This window comes from Saimiri boliviensis, chromosome 12 (assembly GCF_048565385.1).
Source record: "Saimiri boliviensis isolate mSaiBol1 chromosome 12, mSaiBol1.pri, whole genome shotgun sequence".
Taxonomy (NCBI): Eukaryota; Metazoa; Chordata; class Mammalia; order Primates; family Cebidae; genus Saimiri; species Saimiri boliviensis.
The window spans coordinates 10626697-10644713 of NC_133460.1; the positions used below are offsets into that span (position 1 = coordinate 10626697).

Below are 18017 nucleotides of genomic sequence, written 5' to 3' on the forward strand. Positions count from 1 at the left end.
TCTCCCCAGCCACCTCCCTTGTGGTTCCCGAGGCATGGCCAGCCCTGAGGGCTCGGTAACTGTCACCAGTGGCATCACCGGCCACCCAGAGGCCACTGAGCCCGGAGCTCAGCAGGCGGGGACCAGGCCAGGGCTCAGAGTGGCTTTCCCGAGTCACCACGGAGAAGCTTGTTTCTGGTGGATGAGGAGGGGTCTGAGGGTGGGGCTGGTGATGACCCGGGGGGCTCCAGCCAGGAGGAGGAGGAGGCTCGACTGCCTCTCACTGAGCCGCTCGGAGTTGGGGCAGATTCTGTTATGCAGCCCTGGGTGGAGGCAGGGGAGGAGGACCCTCCAGCCCCCGCGTAGTGAACTGCACCTGCTGGGATGTCCCAACCGGCCAGGGTCACAGGCATTTCTCTGTGAGGAAGAGAACCGTCTGCTCTGGCCACTCGCAGAGGATCTGACCCAGGGCTGGGCCACTGCGTAGACCTGGGAGGAGAGAGCCTGGGGTCGGCTCCCCTGGGCCCTGTCTCCGCCCCTGCAGTGAGGATTTGGCCTCGGGTCATCGGCCCAGGCCTTGGTGAAGCCCCACTGCCTTCGGTGAGGACGTGGGGACATCCCACCAGAGAGGGCGGGCCGCTGTGCACTGATCAGCGCATGTGGGGTGGCTGTGGAAGCTGGGAGCCCACCGTGCGGCCCCGGGGGAGGTGCCTGCCCATGTCGTCAGCATTGCCACCACCTGCCCTGGGCATCGAGAAACGCTTGGTCACCTGGCTCCGAGCATCACCAAGGCGGTTCGAGGTGGGGACGCCATCCCACTGCCTCCCTGGGGCGCGGGAACCTGCCAGGTGAGGTGGCGCTTCTGCAGTGAGGCTGCGCACCCTCCTCCCCTAACCCTGGCGGCTCTCCTCTGCTGGTGATGCCAGTGGGGACAGTGACGCAGTGGCTCAGGGCAGCTGCACCTCTGGAGCCTGGACCAAGGACCCACACCCCTGGTCGCTGGCCATCGCCCTTCTCAACCTGAACAAGGGGCCGCTTCCTCCCCGCCCCTTCTCCAAGGAGAGGACTGACTGGCACCTGCCCACTTCCTGTGGCTGAGAATAAAGGAGCTCCGAGGGGCTGGGGAGAGAGCTGCAGAGTCCTGGCATGGTAAGGGTGCTGTCCCCTCCCTGATGCCTGTGGGTGGCTCCCCGACCCCACCGCTGACCCCGGGTCTGAGCCCCCAGCCTGCACTCCACGTTGCCTCCCTGCAGATGCTGCTGCTGCTGCTCCTGGCCGTCTTCTCCCTGGGGAGCTGCAGCTCCGGGAGCCCCAGTGAGTCCCAGCCCACACAGCCCTCCCTTCCCAGAGGCTCTGCCAGCCCTGACCCAGGATCCAGGGGACGTGTGTAGTCCGGCTCCAGCCCGAGGGTGGGCATGGGCTGAGGCTCGGGTGTCTGAGGCCGGGCTCCCTGACCTCCTCCTGTTGCTCCAGCACCTGTCCCCGAGAATGACCTGCTGGGCATTGTGGGGGGCCACAACGCCCCCCAGGGGAAGTGGCCATGGCAGGTCAGCCTGAGGATCTACAGCTACCACTGGGCGTCCTGGGTGCACATCTGCGGGGGCTCCCTCATCCACCCCCAGTGGGTGCTGACCGCCGCCCACTGCATCTTCGGGTGAGTCCCAGGCGGGGACCCCAGTGAGGGGAGGGTGGGAGTGGGGCTGCCCCAGGTCAGGCCCCCTGAGAAGCCTGGGTCCATCCTCCCCAGGAAGGACACTGACCCGTCCACCTACCGGATCCACGCTGGGGACGTGTATCTCTACGGTGGCCGGGAGCTGCTGAGTGTCAGCCGGGTCATCATCCACCCTGACTACGTGACGGTGGGGCTGGGGGCGGATGTGGCCCTACTCCAGCTGGCGAGCCCGGTGATCTGTGCTGCTAATGTCAAGACGGTCAAGCTCTCCCCCACCTCCCTGAAGCTCACCCCGAAGGACCGGTGCTGGGTGACCGGCTGGGGAGCGGTTGGGATGTTCGGTGCGTGTTGGGTTGGGGCTGGAGAAGGACTCGGGTCATCCCAGGGTTCCTGGGGGGTGAGTTCCAGCAAGGGAAGAGATGGCACTGCTCACAGCCTCAAAGCACCTCCAGCTCCTTTTCCCAACAGCTCTGTGCTGCCCAAGGCTGGGAGAGTGAGGGGTCCTGTGACTGTCAATGATAGAACCGAGCGCAGACTTGACAGGCAGAGGGGAAAATACTTCTCATCGTTTTCTACTTAAGAAAAGGCTTTTGGCCAGGCACAGTGGCTCCCGCCTATAATCCCAGCACTTTGGGAGGCCGAAGTGGGTGGGTCACCTGAGGTCAAGAGTTTGAGACCAGCCTGGCCAACATGGTGAAACCCCACCTCTACTGAAAATACAAAAGATTAGCTGGTGTGGTGGTGTGCATCTGTAATCTCAGCTGCTGGGGAGGCTGAGGCAAGAGAATTGGTTGAACCTGGGAGTCCGAGGTTGTGGTGAGCTGAGATCGTGCGCTTACATTCCAGCCTGGGCAACAAGAGTAAAACTCCGTCTCATAAAATACATTTAAATAAATTGAAAAAAACTTTTTTTTTTTGGCTGGGTGTAGGTGTAGAGGCTCACACCTGTAATCCCAGCACTTTGGGAGGCACAGGCAGGAGGATTGCTGGAGCCTGAGAGTTTGAGACCAGCCTGGGCAACACAGCAAGAAATCTTAAAAAAGAAAAACCCATCAAAACCAAAAACACCTCAAAACCAAAAGGCATTTTTGGAGGAGAAAAAAAAAATAGAAAAACTCATCCCTCCACTTTTCTCTGGGAGGTCTGCCTCTGAGCCCTAGGTGTTTAGAGGGAGACATGCCCCCTCCACGGGGTCCCACACACCGTGCTCAGGCCGCCAGGCCACGGCGCAGGGACCAGGGGCCCTTGACAGCAGGGCGGCCGCCTCCTCTCCGACCCAGGGTCTCGACCGTCCCAGTAGGGGAGGCACTGGGCCCGCTGGGCCGCTGGCAGGGCCGTGTCCGCTGTGCCAGCCCGGGTTCCTCTGTCCCTAGAGTCGCTGCCGCCGCCGTTCCGCCTGCAGCAGGTGAGCGTCCAGGTGGTGGAGAACGCCGTCTGCGAGCAGCAGTACCGCAACGCCTCCCGGCACGTGGGCGACAGGCGGATCATCCTGGACGACATGCTGTGCGCGGGCAGCGAGGGCCGAGACTCCTGCTATGTGAGCGCCGCTGCCCCTTCCCCGCCCCGCCCCTCCCCGCCCCTCCCGGCCCTCACCCCGCCCCACCTTCGCCCCGCCCCCACCGTGCCCTGCCCCGCCCCCGCCCCCCACCCTCACTCCGCCCCCACCCTGCCCACACCTCCTCACCCTGCCCTGCCCCGCCACGCCCTCTCCACACCCTCCCCACCCCCGCCACGCCCCCGCCACGCCCTCACCCCCCGCTCGCCCCGCCCCGCCCTGGAGCTCAGCGGTGGCCCCTTTCCTTCCCCTCCTCAGGGTGACTCCGGCGGCCCCCTGGTCTGCAGGGTGCGGGGGTCCTGGCGCCTGGTGGGGGTGGTCAGCTGGGGCTACGGCTGTGCCCTGCGGGACCTCCCCGGCGTCTACGCCCGCGTGCAGACCTACGTGCCCTGGATCCTGCAGCAGGTCGGGGAGGGGCGCTGAGCGGCCGGGCCGGGCTCCGGGCGAGGCGGGGGGTGCCGAGGAGGGCCGGGACCGTCCCCCTCCCGGCGGTCTTCGCTGCTGCCTCCGCCGCAGGCCGCGGTCTCGAGCCCGGTTCTCGGCTCCTCCGCGCCCGGACCGCCCTGATACCGGGACAGGTGCCGGCGAGGAGGGGCGGGGGCCTCGCAGGTCTCTGTCTGATTAAAGAGCTTAGGAACAGCGCAGTGTGTTTTGTAGCGTCTTTGTGGGGAACACAACAGGAAATGTCTTAAAAAACCCATCACAACAAAAACACCTAAAACCAAAAGGCATTTTTTGGAGGGGAAAAAAGAGAAAAACAGAAAAAGGGAGGGATTTGCGCCCCAAACCCTGGCTGGACGTGCTGCTCTCAGCCACCCGTCGGAAGCCACCTAGGCCGCCTCCGTTTTTGGGCTCCGGTAATAAAGATGCTAAGAACAGCCCCCCAACCCCCCTCCCCCCGCCTCTCGGGGAGACACCCACGGGTGCTGCTTCAGAGCCAGCTTCTGGGTGAGAAAACCCAGGCAGGTGACTCATTGGAGGTGCAGGTGTGGTGGGTGGGCTTCGGGGGACCAGGCCCGAGCGCTGCCCCCCCCCCCCCCCGCCGCTCCTGTGAGGAGGCCTCCGTGTCCCCGGGCCTGGTCTCCCTGGGCCATGGTGAGGTTTAGGCTCCTGCCCCGACTCCCTCCTGTACAGGGTCCCAGAGCTCGGACACCGCCTCGCAGCTCTGAGCTGTGGCTGCCCCAGGTGCCGGGGTGCAGGAGGCCAAGTCTGTGCCCGGGCGGGGGGGCGGGGGCGTGCACATCCTGGTGGATGGTCAGGCAACTCCCCCGTGCCTCAGTTTCCCCACATCGAAGAGGGGATCCCTGGCCTAGAGGGTCTAAGAACCAGACCCTCCAGCCTGGCCTGTGAACTGGCTCTAGGGAGGAGGGCAGGGATGTCCCGAGCACTGCCCAGGGCCCCTACTCAGCTGAGTCATCAGGCCAGGGCAGCCAGGACGGTTAGGAAGGCTCTGCCCGGGCTGGGCCGGGAGACGGTGCCCATCTGATCTGCGGTGCCAGCAGGGCACCTGTTGCCGGCTGTGGGGACACGGACTTCTCAGAGAGCGGTTGTCACGGGGGCCTGAGTTGTCGCCACAGGGCTGCTGCACTGGGAAGTATTTCTGTGTTCCTTTCTTTCTTTAAAATACACTTATTATTTTAGAACAGGCTTTGACGTATGGAAAACTTTCGAAGAAGTCTGGAGCCATCCATGCACCCCGGGCCTGTGTCCCGTTCCTCCTCGGGAGAGGCTCACCCGCCCTAATGGATGAGCCAGCAGGTTCCCGAGGTTAGCAAGCCCCTAGCTGGCTCGGATTCCCCAACTCTCCCTCAGCTCCCTGTCCTGTGACAGGACCTCACCCCGGATCCCACGTCACCTTCCATCCTCACTCTCCTTCAGCTCCTCTTGGCTGTGACACTTTCTCCCACTTCCCTTTCCCTTGATGACCTCGACGGTTCTGAGGAGGGCTGGCCATCGAGTCTGGAAAGCGTCAATCAATTGGGATTTACCTGGCATTTTTCTCGTGCTTACCTGAGGTCACGGGTTTCGGGAGGAAGAGCACAGAGGTGAAGTGCCTTCTCACCTGTGGCAGGTGGCGGGGTCACGTGCTGTCAACCTGACTTAACACCAGCTCAGGCACAGCTGGCTTCTCACCACGCAGCCCCTCCCTGCTGGCCTCAGAGCCCTAGTATTGGAAGGAAGTCCCTCTAAGCAGCCAGGTGGGGATGGGGGTTCCGCTGTGCCCCGCCCCATGAGAGGAGAGGGCTGCGGACGTTATTTGGAATTCTCCTTGGAGATTTGTCTATTCCCCCCCACTTATTTACTTATTCAATTATTTATTTATATCAGCATCAACTCCTGGATATTTCTTTTTCATTTATCTTATTTTATTTACTTGTTTTTTGAGTTGGAGTTGGAGGCAGAGGACGCAGTGAGCTGAGACTGCACCAGCCTGGGTGAGAGAGCAAGGCTGGGTCTCAAAAAAAAAAAAAATGCCAGGCTCGGTGGCTCACGCCTGTAATCCCAGCACTATGGGAGGCCGAGGTGGGTGGATCACGAGGTCAAGAGATTGAGACCATCCTGGTCAACATGGTGAAACCCTGTCTCTACTAAAAATACAAAACATTAGCTGGGCATGGTGGCACGTGCCTGGAGTCCCAGCTACTCGGGAGGCTGAAGCAGGAGAATTGCCTGAACCCAGGAGGCGGAGGTTGCGGTGAAGCGAGATCGCACCATTGCACTCCAGCCTGGGTAACAAGAGCAAAACTCCGTCTCAAAAAAAAAAAAAAAAAAAAAAAAAAAAATAGACTGCTAAAATCTAACAAAGCAATTAAGAAACAATTCCAACATAGCATGGAAAGAATAAACGACCTTGGAAAAAATCTGACTCCGGTGAAGGAGCTGTATGCTTTTTTTCAGACCGTATTTTTTGATTTTCTGTATTCTTGGTCCTCTGGCATTTGGGGTTTGGTCCTGGAGAGACTGCCCAGCCCAGGGGCTCCTCCCTAAAGACAGCAGTGATTTCCCCGCAGGTTTACCTCCGATAACAAACCAGCCATTCCAGAGCACAACCCAACCACCTCCTATCAGAGGCGCACACATGAAGCCACCACTCCTCTGACCTAAGTCACCCCAGGGCCAGGTATTAGACAGGAGTCTACCTTCCCTGCCTCTCCCATCCCTTCTGGGGAGAACCCTATGAAGGCTCTGAGCCCTGCTCCGCCCTCCCCCCTCCCACCTCCTGACCGATCTGGGCACCTTCCCACCTGGCCCGTGTGGTTTGCTGTGCCCCCTGCCTCCAGGGATTTGTGAGTCTAGACTCCTTCCCATGTGACAATAATTTCTGTCTCTGTGTCTTACCGTACTTGACTGAAACAAATCCCAGACACACATTTTAGAATACCTTTGCGACTAGGCATGGTGGCTCCCACCTGTGATCCCAGCACTTTGGGAGGCTGAGGTGGGATCACTTGAGGTCAGGAGTTTGAGACCAGCCTGCACAACATGGTGAAACTCCCGTCTCTACTAAAAATACAAAAACAGTAGCCGGGCATGGTGGCGCGCACCTGTAATCCCAGCTACTTTGGAGGCTGAGGCAGGAGAATCACTTGAACCTGGGAGGCTGAGGTTGCATTGAGCTGAGATCATGCCACTGCACTCCAGCCTGGGCAACAGAGTGAGACCTTGTCTCAAAAAACAAACAAACAAAAAACATCTTTGAAAACTAGAAAATATTCTGTATCATGCTGAAATGAAAACAAGACATAACCCCAAATAAGTGGAAAGACACCGCATGTTGATGGGTGGAAAACTCGCCATCAATCAGACAGCAATCCCCAGTCTGGATCCAGTGTATTCTCCACTGATGCTACAATGAACTTTTTTTCTTTTTTTGTAGAAATGGAGACAGCAACCCTTAAATTCGTAGGGAATTGCAAGCTGCTCCAGAGAGTTGAAATAACATTGAAAAAGAAGAATAAAGCTGGAAGACCCAGACTTTCTGACTTCAAAGATTTCTACAAAGTGATAGTAATCAAAACAGCATGGTACTGGCAAAAAGTGAGACATATAGATCCATGGAATAGAATAGAATCCAGAAATAAACTCATACGTCACTGGCATTTTTGATTTTTGACAAGGGTGATGAGACTGTTCAATGGGAGAATTGAGAGTCTCTTCAACAGACGGTGCTGGGACAACTGGGTATCCCCATGAAGGAGAATGAAGTCAGATCCCTAACTCACACCATATACAAAAGTTAATCCAACATGTATCCGTGACCTGAATATGAGAGTAAAACCCACAAAACTCTTGGAAGAAAACAGAAGAGTAAGTCTTCATGACCTTGGATTTGACAATGGATTCTTAGATAAGACACCAAGAGCATGAGAACAACGGAAAAAAGAGATAAATTGAACATCATCAAAATTGTGCACATTAAAGGACATTTCCAAGAAAAGTGAAAAGACATTCTACAGAATGGGAGAAAACATTTACAAATTATACATGTGATAAGGGTCTATGACTCAGAATATACAGAGAAACTCTTTCAACCAGAACAAAGGACAAATAGCCCAATTTAAAAAATGGGCAAATGACTTCAATAGACATTTCTCCAAAGATATACACACAGCCAACAAGTCCATGGAAAGATGCTTGGCATTAAGAATCATGAGGAGAATTCGAGTTGCCACCACCTGAGATACCACGTCATGCCCTCAGGTTGGCTATGAATTAGAAAAGGAAAATTCTGGATCGGCACGGTGGCTCATGCCTGTGATCCCAGCACTTTGGGAGGCTGAGGCAGGTGGATCACTTAAGCTCAGGAGTTTGAGACAATCCTGGCTAACATGGTAAAAGCCCTGTCTCTACTAAAAATAAAAAATTAGCCAGGCATGGTGGCGGATGCCTGGAATCCCAGCTACTCAAGAGGCTGTGGCAGGAGAATGGCTGGAATCTGGGAGGCACAGGCTGGAGTGGGCTGAGATTGTGCCACTGCACTCCAGCCAGGGCAACAGAGCGAGACGCTGTTTCAAAAACAAAACAAAACAAAACAAAAACAAAAAACAAAAAAACAAAAACAAAGGAAAATTACCAAGTGCTGATGAGGATGCAGAGAAACAGGAAGCTTCACAGGTTGCCTGTGGAGGGCAGGCAGTCCTGCTGCAGGGGAAACAGTTTGGATTCCCCGACAGGGTAAGCAGGGCGGGCGCAGCGGCTCACGCCTGCAATGCCTGCATTTCGAGAGGCCACATTGGGAGGACTGCTTCAGCCTGTGGGTTTGAGACCATCTTGGGCATTGTGACAGGACCTCATCTCTACAAAAAATTAAAAAATTAGCCAGGCGTGGTGGCACGCACCTGTGGTCCCAGCTGCTCTGGAGGCTGAGGTGGGCGAATTGCTTGAGCCTGGGAGGTCAAGTTTGCAGTGAGTGAGAAGAAAGAAAGAAAAGAAAGAAGAAAGAGAAAGAAAGAAAGGAAAGGAAGGAAGGAAGGAAGAAGGAAAGAAGTAAAAGAAAGAAAAAGAAAGAAAGAAGGAGGGAGGGAAGGAAGGAAGGAAGGGCATTTTCCTGTAGTTCTGCCACACAGCAGCAAGCCCCAAGGAAGCCGAGGACAGCCCGCTCCCATGTAATTCTCAATCGCCAGCCCAAGTCCATCGACTCTCCAGTACCGTCCCTGAAGCAAAAGCGTCCCGCTGAGGATCGGGAGGCTTGCCGGGCTCTGGAAGGGTCCTGGGTCTTTCCTCGATGCCTCTGACCCTGAGAGCCTTGAAGATTTCGGGCCATCATTTTGTGGAGCGCCCCTCAAACCAGGCTGATATTTTTTCACCATTAGATTGAGGGGATGCCCTTTTGGCAGGAGCTCTGCCTCCTGCATCCACCTGCTGGGACGTCCACTCTCAACACTCGAGCAAGGGGCAGCTGGCCGGCTTCTCTACGGAAGCCACTCCTGCCCTTAGTGATGACTGCATGTTTCGTGGGGAGGTTCCTTGAGACCCTGTGACTAGCCGAGTTTGCATCAGACTCTTTTATTTATTTATTTGAGACAGAGTCTTACTCTGTCGCCCAGGCTGGAGTGCGATGGTGTGGTCTCAGCTCGCTGCAACCTCCACCTCCCGGGTTCAAGCGATTCTCCGTCCTCAGCCTCCTGAGCAGCTGGGATTACAGGCACCTGCCACCATGCCCAGCTAATTTTTGTATTTTTAGTAGAGATAGGGTTTCACCATGTTAGGCAGGCTGGTCTCAAACTCCTGCCCTCATGATCCACCTGCCTCAACCTCCCACAGTGCTGGAATTACAGGCGTGAGCCACCGCGCCCAGCCAGCATCAGACACTCTCTGTATTCATTTGCTTATTTATAACTGCATGGACTCATGGTCTCCTGTTTTATTCAATCATTTTCATTTTTTTTCTCCAGTCATTATGTAACATGCGAACTCACCCTGATGCGGAAACCGGGAGCGTCTGTGCCCTCTGCCTCGTCTCCGACTCTCAGCGTTCCCTCCCACAAGGTGACTCTGGGCTCCTCGTCTCTTCTCCTCTGCTCCAGGCGTTCCTCCGGGAAGTCCAGCTCCTGTCAGTGGCAAAGAGCATTTAGAGAACACCATCTAGGTGACGAGGTTGTCCCCTGCTCTTGGGTGTCAACGCTTACAGTGCTTCTCAGGGGACAGAGCTAGGGAATACATATATGTGTGCACATGCACACTCACACAAATGCACACACATGCACACGCAGGCAGGCACCACTTGACCCACGTACACTCATACATGCACTCACACACATGTGCACACACACCCCCATACATGCACACACACGTTCCCATGCACACACATGCACACATTCACACACAGGCACACTCACATGGTCACACACATTCACATCACACATGCACACACATACACATGCACACTCATGCACACACATATGCACACATGCATGCTCACATGTACACACATGCACATTCACACAGGCACACGCACATGCTCACACACATCGCACATGCACATACCTACACACATGCATACTCATGCTCACATGCATTCACACACATGCACACACATGCACAATGCTCATACACAGGCACATTTGCACATCCTCACAGGTGCACACACATTCACATACATGCACACACAGGCACAGACATGCTCACAGGCACACACATGCACACACACGTTTACACAAGCACGCATTAACTCATGCACACACACGAACATGCTCACATGTACACATGCTCACAGGCACACATACATGCACACACAGGCACACATGTTCACACATGCATTCACTCACATGCACACACATGAACATGCTCACACATGCATACACATTCACACCCATGCAAACGCACATGTTCATACATGCACACAAACATGCTCACACATGCACACATTCACACACATGCACAAATATGCATACACATGCACATTCACACATGCACACATGCTCACAGGCACATACACATGCACACACATGCATACAAATTCGCACTCCCATGCACACATGCATACTCACACATGCTCACACATACACACATGCTCACACATGCACACGCACATACATGCACATACATGCACACACATGCTCACACATATTCACACACATGCTCACACATGCACAATACACAGGCACACACATATGCACACACATGCTCACACGCACACACACATGCACATATGAACACTCAGACGCATACTCACGCATGCACACTGACACACACGCTCCCATGTGCACATCGACACGGTGATCTCTATGATGAGAACCGTCAGCTCCCACAGTGCCTGGACTGTGGTTCCGCTCCTGGGACTTAGTCTGCCTTCCCGCTCTCCCATCGCGCTGCCTTCTCCAGCAGTGGAAAGTGGGCTCCACCCCTAATTCACTGATTGATGTCATCAGCCCCCCATGTGCACCCCACTCTGGGCCATTGTGGCTGTGGCCCCCCAGGCCCACCCTGGGCTTTAGGACCAAATTTCTCAGAAGGAAAGGGAAGGGGCGGGGTGGAGATGGGGGCAGAGCTTGACTGTTTAAAAAGTTTCTGGCCAGGCCGGTTGCGGTGGCTCACGCCTGTAATCCCAGCACTTTGGGAGGCCGAGGTCAGGAGTTCAAGGCCAGACTGCCCAACATGGTGAAACCCCGTCTCTAATAAAAAATACAAAAATAAATAAATTAGCTGGGCACGGTGGCTCGTGCCTGTAATCTCAGCCACTGGGGAGGCTGAGGGAGGTAGAATTGCTTGAACCGGGACCAGGGAGGCGGAGGCTGCAGTGAGCGGAGATCTCGCCATTGCACTCCAGCCTGGGCTGAAGAGCGAGACTCCATCTCAAAAAAAAAAAAAAAAACAAAAAAACCACCCAGCTTCTGGCCGTTTCAGTGAGTGTGGTGGGCGCTCTGCAGTTCCCCAGTGACCAACGTGACGAGCCAGGCTGCGCACGGGGGTGGGGGTGTCGGAGCTCAGCTGCGCCCCCAGCCTCGTCTGCCCTCAGGGAGACTTGGGAGGGCCTCCGGTCTGCCACGATCATGCTTCCTGGGGGCAGCCTGGCGTCATGAGCAAGAGCTACAGCTGCCCCAACTGGCCAGGGGTCTGCACCGGCCATTCCCAGGACCAGGGTTTCAGGGGATTCACAGTGCAGATCCCCGCGCCTCCCCAGGTTCCCCTCCCGGCGGCGGGCTGCTTCCTCCTCCTCCAACCCGCCTTCCTCTAGTCTAGGCTGTCCTAAGCGGCCTCGGGGGCAGCTTCCGCCGACCTATGACCCTGGACCCCTGACCTGCATGAGCCCTTCCAGCTCCCTCCTCCCAGAAGAATGGAGGGCGATGGCCACAGCCTAGGCCTGGAGGGCGACCCCGCTCTAGGCCTGCACAGCCCTGGCTCGCACCCCAGTGCAGTCTCGGGGCAGTCCTGCCTCTTCTCCCCATGGGGAAACTGAGGCAGGGAGGGCGCAGTTACCTCCTACGGTCACACGCAGGGCCTATCCCAGCCCAGGAAGTTCCCGGGCTCTGAAACTGGACTCCGCGGCAGGTGGGGAGGGCGGGGCAGCCGGCTCCTCCCCGCCCCTCCCGCCCCTCCCGCCCCTGCCCCCTGCCCCGCCCCGCCCCGCCCCCTCCGCAAACACCCCGCTTCTCCCAGGCCGGCTCCGCTTTGCACGGTCGGGGCGCCCTCTGGTGGAGAAGCGGGGAAGTGCAGCAGTCCGCAGGGAGCGTGGCCTCGCGGGAGAGTCACGCCTGTGACCGCTGCGTGGAAAATCCAGAGGGTTCCGTGCGCCCTGGAGTAGTGGACTCAGCAAGGCGGCGAGATACAAAACCGGTACGCAGAAGTATCGTATTTCTAAATGCCAGCTATGCACAATTGGAAAATAAACGCGAACATCAATACCCTTTGCTGTAGAACAAAAAATCAAACACTAGGAATACATTTAACGGGAGGCCTGCAAGATCTTGACTCCGGGAGGTACAAACATGGGCGGGAGAGCATTTTAAAGCCCTGCGCAAGGGGAGAGACAGGAACGCGGACCAATGTCATCACCCTGGGGTGTGTCCGGCCAGGTGTGGTGGCTCACGCCTGTAATCCCAGCACTTTGGGAGGCCAAGGCAGGCGGATCACCTGAGGTCAGGAGTTCGAGACCAGCCTGAGCAGAATGGTGAAACCCCGTCTCTACTAAAAAAAAAATAGAAAATTAGCCAGGTGTGGTGGTGCATGCCTGTAATCCCAGCGACTGGGGAGGCTGAGGCAGGAGAATTGCTTGAAACCAGGAGGCGGGGGTTGTGGTGAGCTGGGATTGCACCGCTGCAGTCCAGCCTGGGCAACAAGAGTGAAACTCTGTTGTCAAAAAGAAAAAGAAAAAATCGAGTGTTTCCTCCATTCTCAGTCACCGTGCCTGAAGGAGAGGGGAGAAGGCACCCGAGGGTGACAACCACATTCTACGTCTCGCTTTGGGCTGCGGTTACACAGGTTTGACAATCGTCACAATTTTTTGAACTGGACATTTGAAGTCTGTGCATTCTGTTTAATTTTCTCTCAAAAAATATCTATGTATACATTCAGTTCTGTAGGAAGTAGAAAAGTTCCTCTTCAAAGTTTCCTTTCTTGTTTAAGAAAAATTATAAGTGTTAGAAATAATCGATTGTTTTAAACACTTTCTTCAAAAGCCTTCTTGCCTTTTTGCTAGAGGCCCTATCCTATGGAGCTGGTAGACACGCCATGCTTACAGGCACGTAGTACATTCTATGTCCTTGTACTTTAACCAAGATATCTGTGCTGGACGTGCTCACAGGCATGTCCCAACTCTCCATTGCTTTTACCTGTTTTAAGAAAAGTTTTAAGTTATTAGCCAATCGGGTGGTAGTTTAAATTGTGAGGTCTGGCTCCAGCCAACGGAGATCAGAAACAGCAGTAAGGATGACCCCAAATGCGTAAGAGATAAATATGTCTGCTTTCCTTTGTTCATTTTACTCCTGTGTCAAGATGGCTAGTGAGGGTACCTTTTCTGCGGGAAGTAAAAAGAATCGCTCTGCTGAGAGATCCTTTGTCCCAGCACTAATTTTTCTTTGCGGAACCAAAAAGAAAAATTTTATACATATCAGGTTCTCATTGAGACATATAAAGAGATTGGAATTCATCAATCCCATCCTCACAACCACATCAAAAATGCTGAGCGAGCTGAAATGCAGCTGAACAGCCATCAGAGAACTGAGCTCACAGGGAAAAGCACTGCCCCCAGACGGGACAGACAGGCGGCTGCAGAGAATCCCCACTCACAGGGCGGAAGCCAGGCGGGAACACGTCACAGGTGACTGATTGCTGGAGGCAAGAGTGGACGAGCTGAGGCCTGAACATTCCAAGTGCTGGTCTCAGGTAGACCCCACGCTTTCAGGAGGGTTTCCTCCTGGAGGCTGACAGGCTCTGAAGGGGAAGACTGGAGAAAAATCCCCTCATACTTCAGGAACAGGGAGGAGAGAAGTGAGTCATTGGAAACGCACCCAGAGATTTCTGTTCTCTATGACAAAAACCTGCCCTCCAGATCCCAATCCAACCTAGGGAAAGGGCAATGAGACACCTCAGCTCCCCCAGTTTTCCCATCAGCCCCAGGACTCAAGCCTGCTGTGCAGAAAGTGCTGAGATTCAATCCTAACAGCACAGGACATATCCTCGTCCCATGGCACCTCACTGCCACTCCAACAGCGCTTCGGTATAATTACAGCAGAGAAAAACTTAGAGAGTCACAGGACCATGATTCTATTTGAGAAGGAGTTTCTAGGGAAACCAAAGAAAACAAGCAAGACAGAAACAAGGACAGCAGAGGAAATCAAAGCCTCTTGCACTCACAGCTACAGCAAGCATCCGACACAGCCTGACCCCCAGCCAGAAAACAGAAAACCTCATGATAAAGCCTATTTACCTCAGCTCCTGCTACTGAAGGCATTATATCCAGTTCTCAACAAAAAGTTAGAAGGTGGCTAGGTGTGGTGGCTCATGCCTGTAAACCCAGCACTTTGGGAGGCTGAGACGGGAGGACCACTTGAGCCCAGGAGTTCCAAACCGGCCTGAGTAACATAGTGGGACCTCATCTGTACAAAAACTCAGAAAATAGGCCAGGCGCGGTGGCTCAAGCCTGTAATCCCAGCACTTTGGGAGGCCGAGGCGGGTGGATCACGAGGTCAAGAGATCGAGACCATCCTGGTCAACATGGTGAAACCCCGTCTCTACTAAAAATACAAAACATTAGCTGGGCATGGTGGCGCGTGCCTGTAATCCCAGCTACTCAGGAGGCTGAGGCAGGAGAATTGCCTGTAATCCCAGCTACTCAGGAGGCTGAGGCAGGAGAATTGCCTGAACCCAGGAGGCGGAGGTTGCAGTGAATCAAGATCATGCCATTGCACTCCAGCCTGGGTAACAAGAGTGAAACTCTGTCTCAAAAAAAAAAAAAAAAAAAAAAAAAAAAAACTCAGAAAATTAGCCAGGTGTGGTGGTGTATGCCTGTGGTCCGAGCTACTCAGGAGCTGAGGTGGGAAGATTGCTTGAGCTTGGGAGGTTGAGGCTTCACTGAGCTGTGATTGCGCTGCTGCGTTCCAGCCTGGACCACAGAGCAAGACTCAGTCTCATTAATAATAATAATAAAAAAATTAAAAACCTCTACTCTGCAAGAGACATTGTTAAGAGAATGAAAAGACAAGCCACAGATTGGGAGAATACCTTTGCAAAACTTGTATCTGATAAAAGATGATTACCCAAAATGTTGGAAACAGATGCTCAGTGCCACAAAGAAAAATCAGCACTGAGACAGAGGATCTCTCAGCAAGGCAATTGTCACTTCTTGCAGGAAGGGAACCCTCACTAGCCATCTTGCCACGAGAGTACAATGAACAAAGGAAAAGCCGCATACTTATCCCTTATACATTTGGGGTCGTCCTTACTGCTATGTCTGATCCCCATTGGTTGGAGCCAAACCTCACAATCTAAACTAAAACCTGATTGGCTAATAACTTAAAACTTTTCTTTTCTTTTTTTTTTTGAGACGGAGTTTCGCTCTTGTTACCCAGGCTGGAATGCAATGGCGCGATCTCGGCTCACCGCAACCTCCGCCTCCTGGGTTCAGGCAATTCTCCTGCCTCAGCCTCCTGAGTAGCTGGGATTACAGGCACGCGCCACCATGCCCAGCTAATTTTTTGTATTTTTAGTAGAGACGGGGTTTCACCATGTTGACCAGGATGGTCTCGATCCCTTGACCTCGTGATCCACCCGCCTCGGCCTCCCAAAGTGCTGGGATTACAGGCTTGAGCCACCGCGCCAGGCCTAATAACTTAAAACTTTTCTAAGCAGGTAAAAGCAATGGAGAACGAAAGGAAGTCCCAATAAGGAAGGGACCTAGGCTGTGAGCTGGGACCTGCCTGTGAGCACATCCAGCACGGGTGTCTTGGTTAAAGTACAAGGACATAGAGCGTACTACGTGTTTGTGAGCACATCTAACAGCTACGGAGGATAGGGCTTAACAGAGAGTTATTAGTGAAAACCAAGAAGGCTTTGAAGAAAATCTTTAAAACAAACTACTATTTCTAACGCTTATAAAACTTTGAACTTTCCTACTTCCCACAAAAAATGTAGCAAGAACTCTCAAAATCAACATGAAAGAAAACAAGCAACCTAATTAAAAAGTGGGCACATCAGATAAATCTAGCAAAGAGATTAAAATAATGAAAAAAAAAAAAGTGGGCAGAAGATTCGAACAGACGCTTCATCAAAGAAGATATTCTAATGCCACATAAGCACACGAAAAGATGCCCCACGCTGTGTGTTATCAAGGATTGCAAATTAAAATGAGGATGAGATGCCACTGCACACCTTAGGATGGCTAAAATCCCTGAAACAGACAGCACCAAGGGCTGACAGGGAGGTGGAGCGAATGGAACTCTCATTCAGCTGATTAGAATGCAAAATGTCACGGCCACTTCGGAAGACAGTTTGGCAGTTTCTTACAAAGCTAAATGTACTCTTACTGCATGACCTAGCAATGGTGCTCCTAGGTACTTATTTACCCAGAGGAGTTGAAAACTTGTGCCCACACAAAAACCTGCAAGTAAATATTGATAGCATCTTTATGCATAATTGCCAAAACGTTGAAGGAACCCAAACGTTCTTCAAAAGGTGAATGGGTGACCAACTGCGGTACGTCCATACAACAGAATATCATTGAGAGATGAAAAGCAATGAGCTATCGAGCCATGTAAAGGCAAAGAGGGGCTGGCCGGGCACGGTGGTGGCTCATGCCCGTAATCCCAGCACTTTGGGAGGCAGAGGTGGGTGGATCACGTGGTCAAGAAATCAAGAGCATTCTGGCCAACATGGTGAAACCCTGTCTCTACTAAAAATACAAAAATCAGCCAGGCGTGGTGGCGCATGCCTGTAATCCCAGCTACTCGAGAGGCTGAGGCACGAGAACTGCTTGAACCTGGGAGGTGGAGGTTGTAATGAGCCGGTCGTGCCACTGCACTCCAGCCTGGGTGATAGAGTGAGACTCTGTCTCAAAATAAATAAATAAATAAAAGATAAAAAGACATAGAGGGGCCTTAACGGCATACTACTCAGTGAAAGAAGCCAGTTGGAAAAAGTTAATAGTATATCATTAATAGTGGCTAAGTCAAAACTTCAGAGAACATGAAAATATCCATGGTTTCCAGGGGTTGGGGAGAGAGTCAGTGGAGCATGGGATTTAAGGGGGATGAGTGTATTCTGCATAATACGGTAATGATGGACACAGCTACAACACAAGAGTGAACCCTCTGTAAACTCCGACTTTCCTTAGTCATAATGTGTCAATACTATTCGTCAGTTGTAACAATTCACCGCACTAACGCGAGCCGTTCATAGGAACTGCGTGTGGGGAGATGGGAGGGATACGGCCTGTACTCTGCCCGGTTGCCTGTAAACTTCAAACTGCTCTAAAAAATCAAGTGCATTCATTCGAAAACAAACTACTTCACTTGCAGTTTTACCTCGCGATGTGCTTTTCATCTTCCCGGGTCCCCTCTGCTGCTGTGGGACACGTCACACCTGTTCATTCCGTATGACTCGCGACGCGCTGACGTCACGCCCGTTCCATCCCGTACGCCTCGCGTCGCGCCGACGTCACGCCCGTTCCATCCCGTACGCCTCGCGACGCGCCGACGTCACGCCCGTTCCATCCCGTACGCCTCGCGTCGCGCCGACGTGACGCCCGTTCCATCCCGTACGCCTCGCGACGCGCCGACGTCACGCCCGTTCCATCCCGTCCGCCTCGCGACGCGCCGACGTCACACCCGTTCCATTACCTGACTCGCTTTTGCTTTTCTTGCTTCAAACGGCCAA

The 18017-nt window shown here is 53.9% G+C and overlaps 1 protein-coding gene and 1 long non-coding RNA gene across 4 annotated transcripts; one reads left to right on the forward strand and one right to left on the reverse strand.

Moving 5' to 3' along the window:
• Positions 1-1114: 1114 nt before the first annotated feature.
• LOC101029999 (putative serine protease 29) lies at positions 1115-3635 on the forward strand. Of its 2 annotated transcripts, XM_074381811.1 has the most exons (6): positions 1115-1128; positions 1233-1293; positions 1453-1633; positions 1727-1992; positions 3025-3188; positions 3465-3635. In XM_074381811.1, exons 1-6 carry the CDS (start codon positions 1126-1128, stop codon positions 3627-3629), a joined length of 840 nt encoding a protein of 279 aa, XP_074237912.1. In that variant the 5' UTR covers positions 1115-1125; the 3' UTR covers positions 3630-3635. The 2 variants fall into 2 exon arrangements, with proteins under 2 accessions (XP_074237912.1, XP_039333668.1); XM_039477734.2 differs by lacking the exon at positions 1115-1128 and having other exon boundaries at positions 1133-1293.
• On the reverse strand, positions 3597-17812 carry LOC120367406 (uncharacterized). Of its 2 annotated transcripts, none has more exons than XR_012512718.1 (4): positions 17666-17812; positions 9626-9757; positions 5269-5370; positions 3597-5165 (listed from the first exon to the last, which is right to left on the reverse strand). It is a non-coding gene; the product is annotated as an uncharacterized LOC120367406 (long non-coding RNA). The 2 variants fall into 2 exon arrangements; XR_005581793.2 differs by lacking the exon at positions 17666-17812 and adding an exon at positions 12126-12202.
• Between the last annotated feature and the right edge of the window lie 205 nt (positions 17813-18017).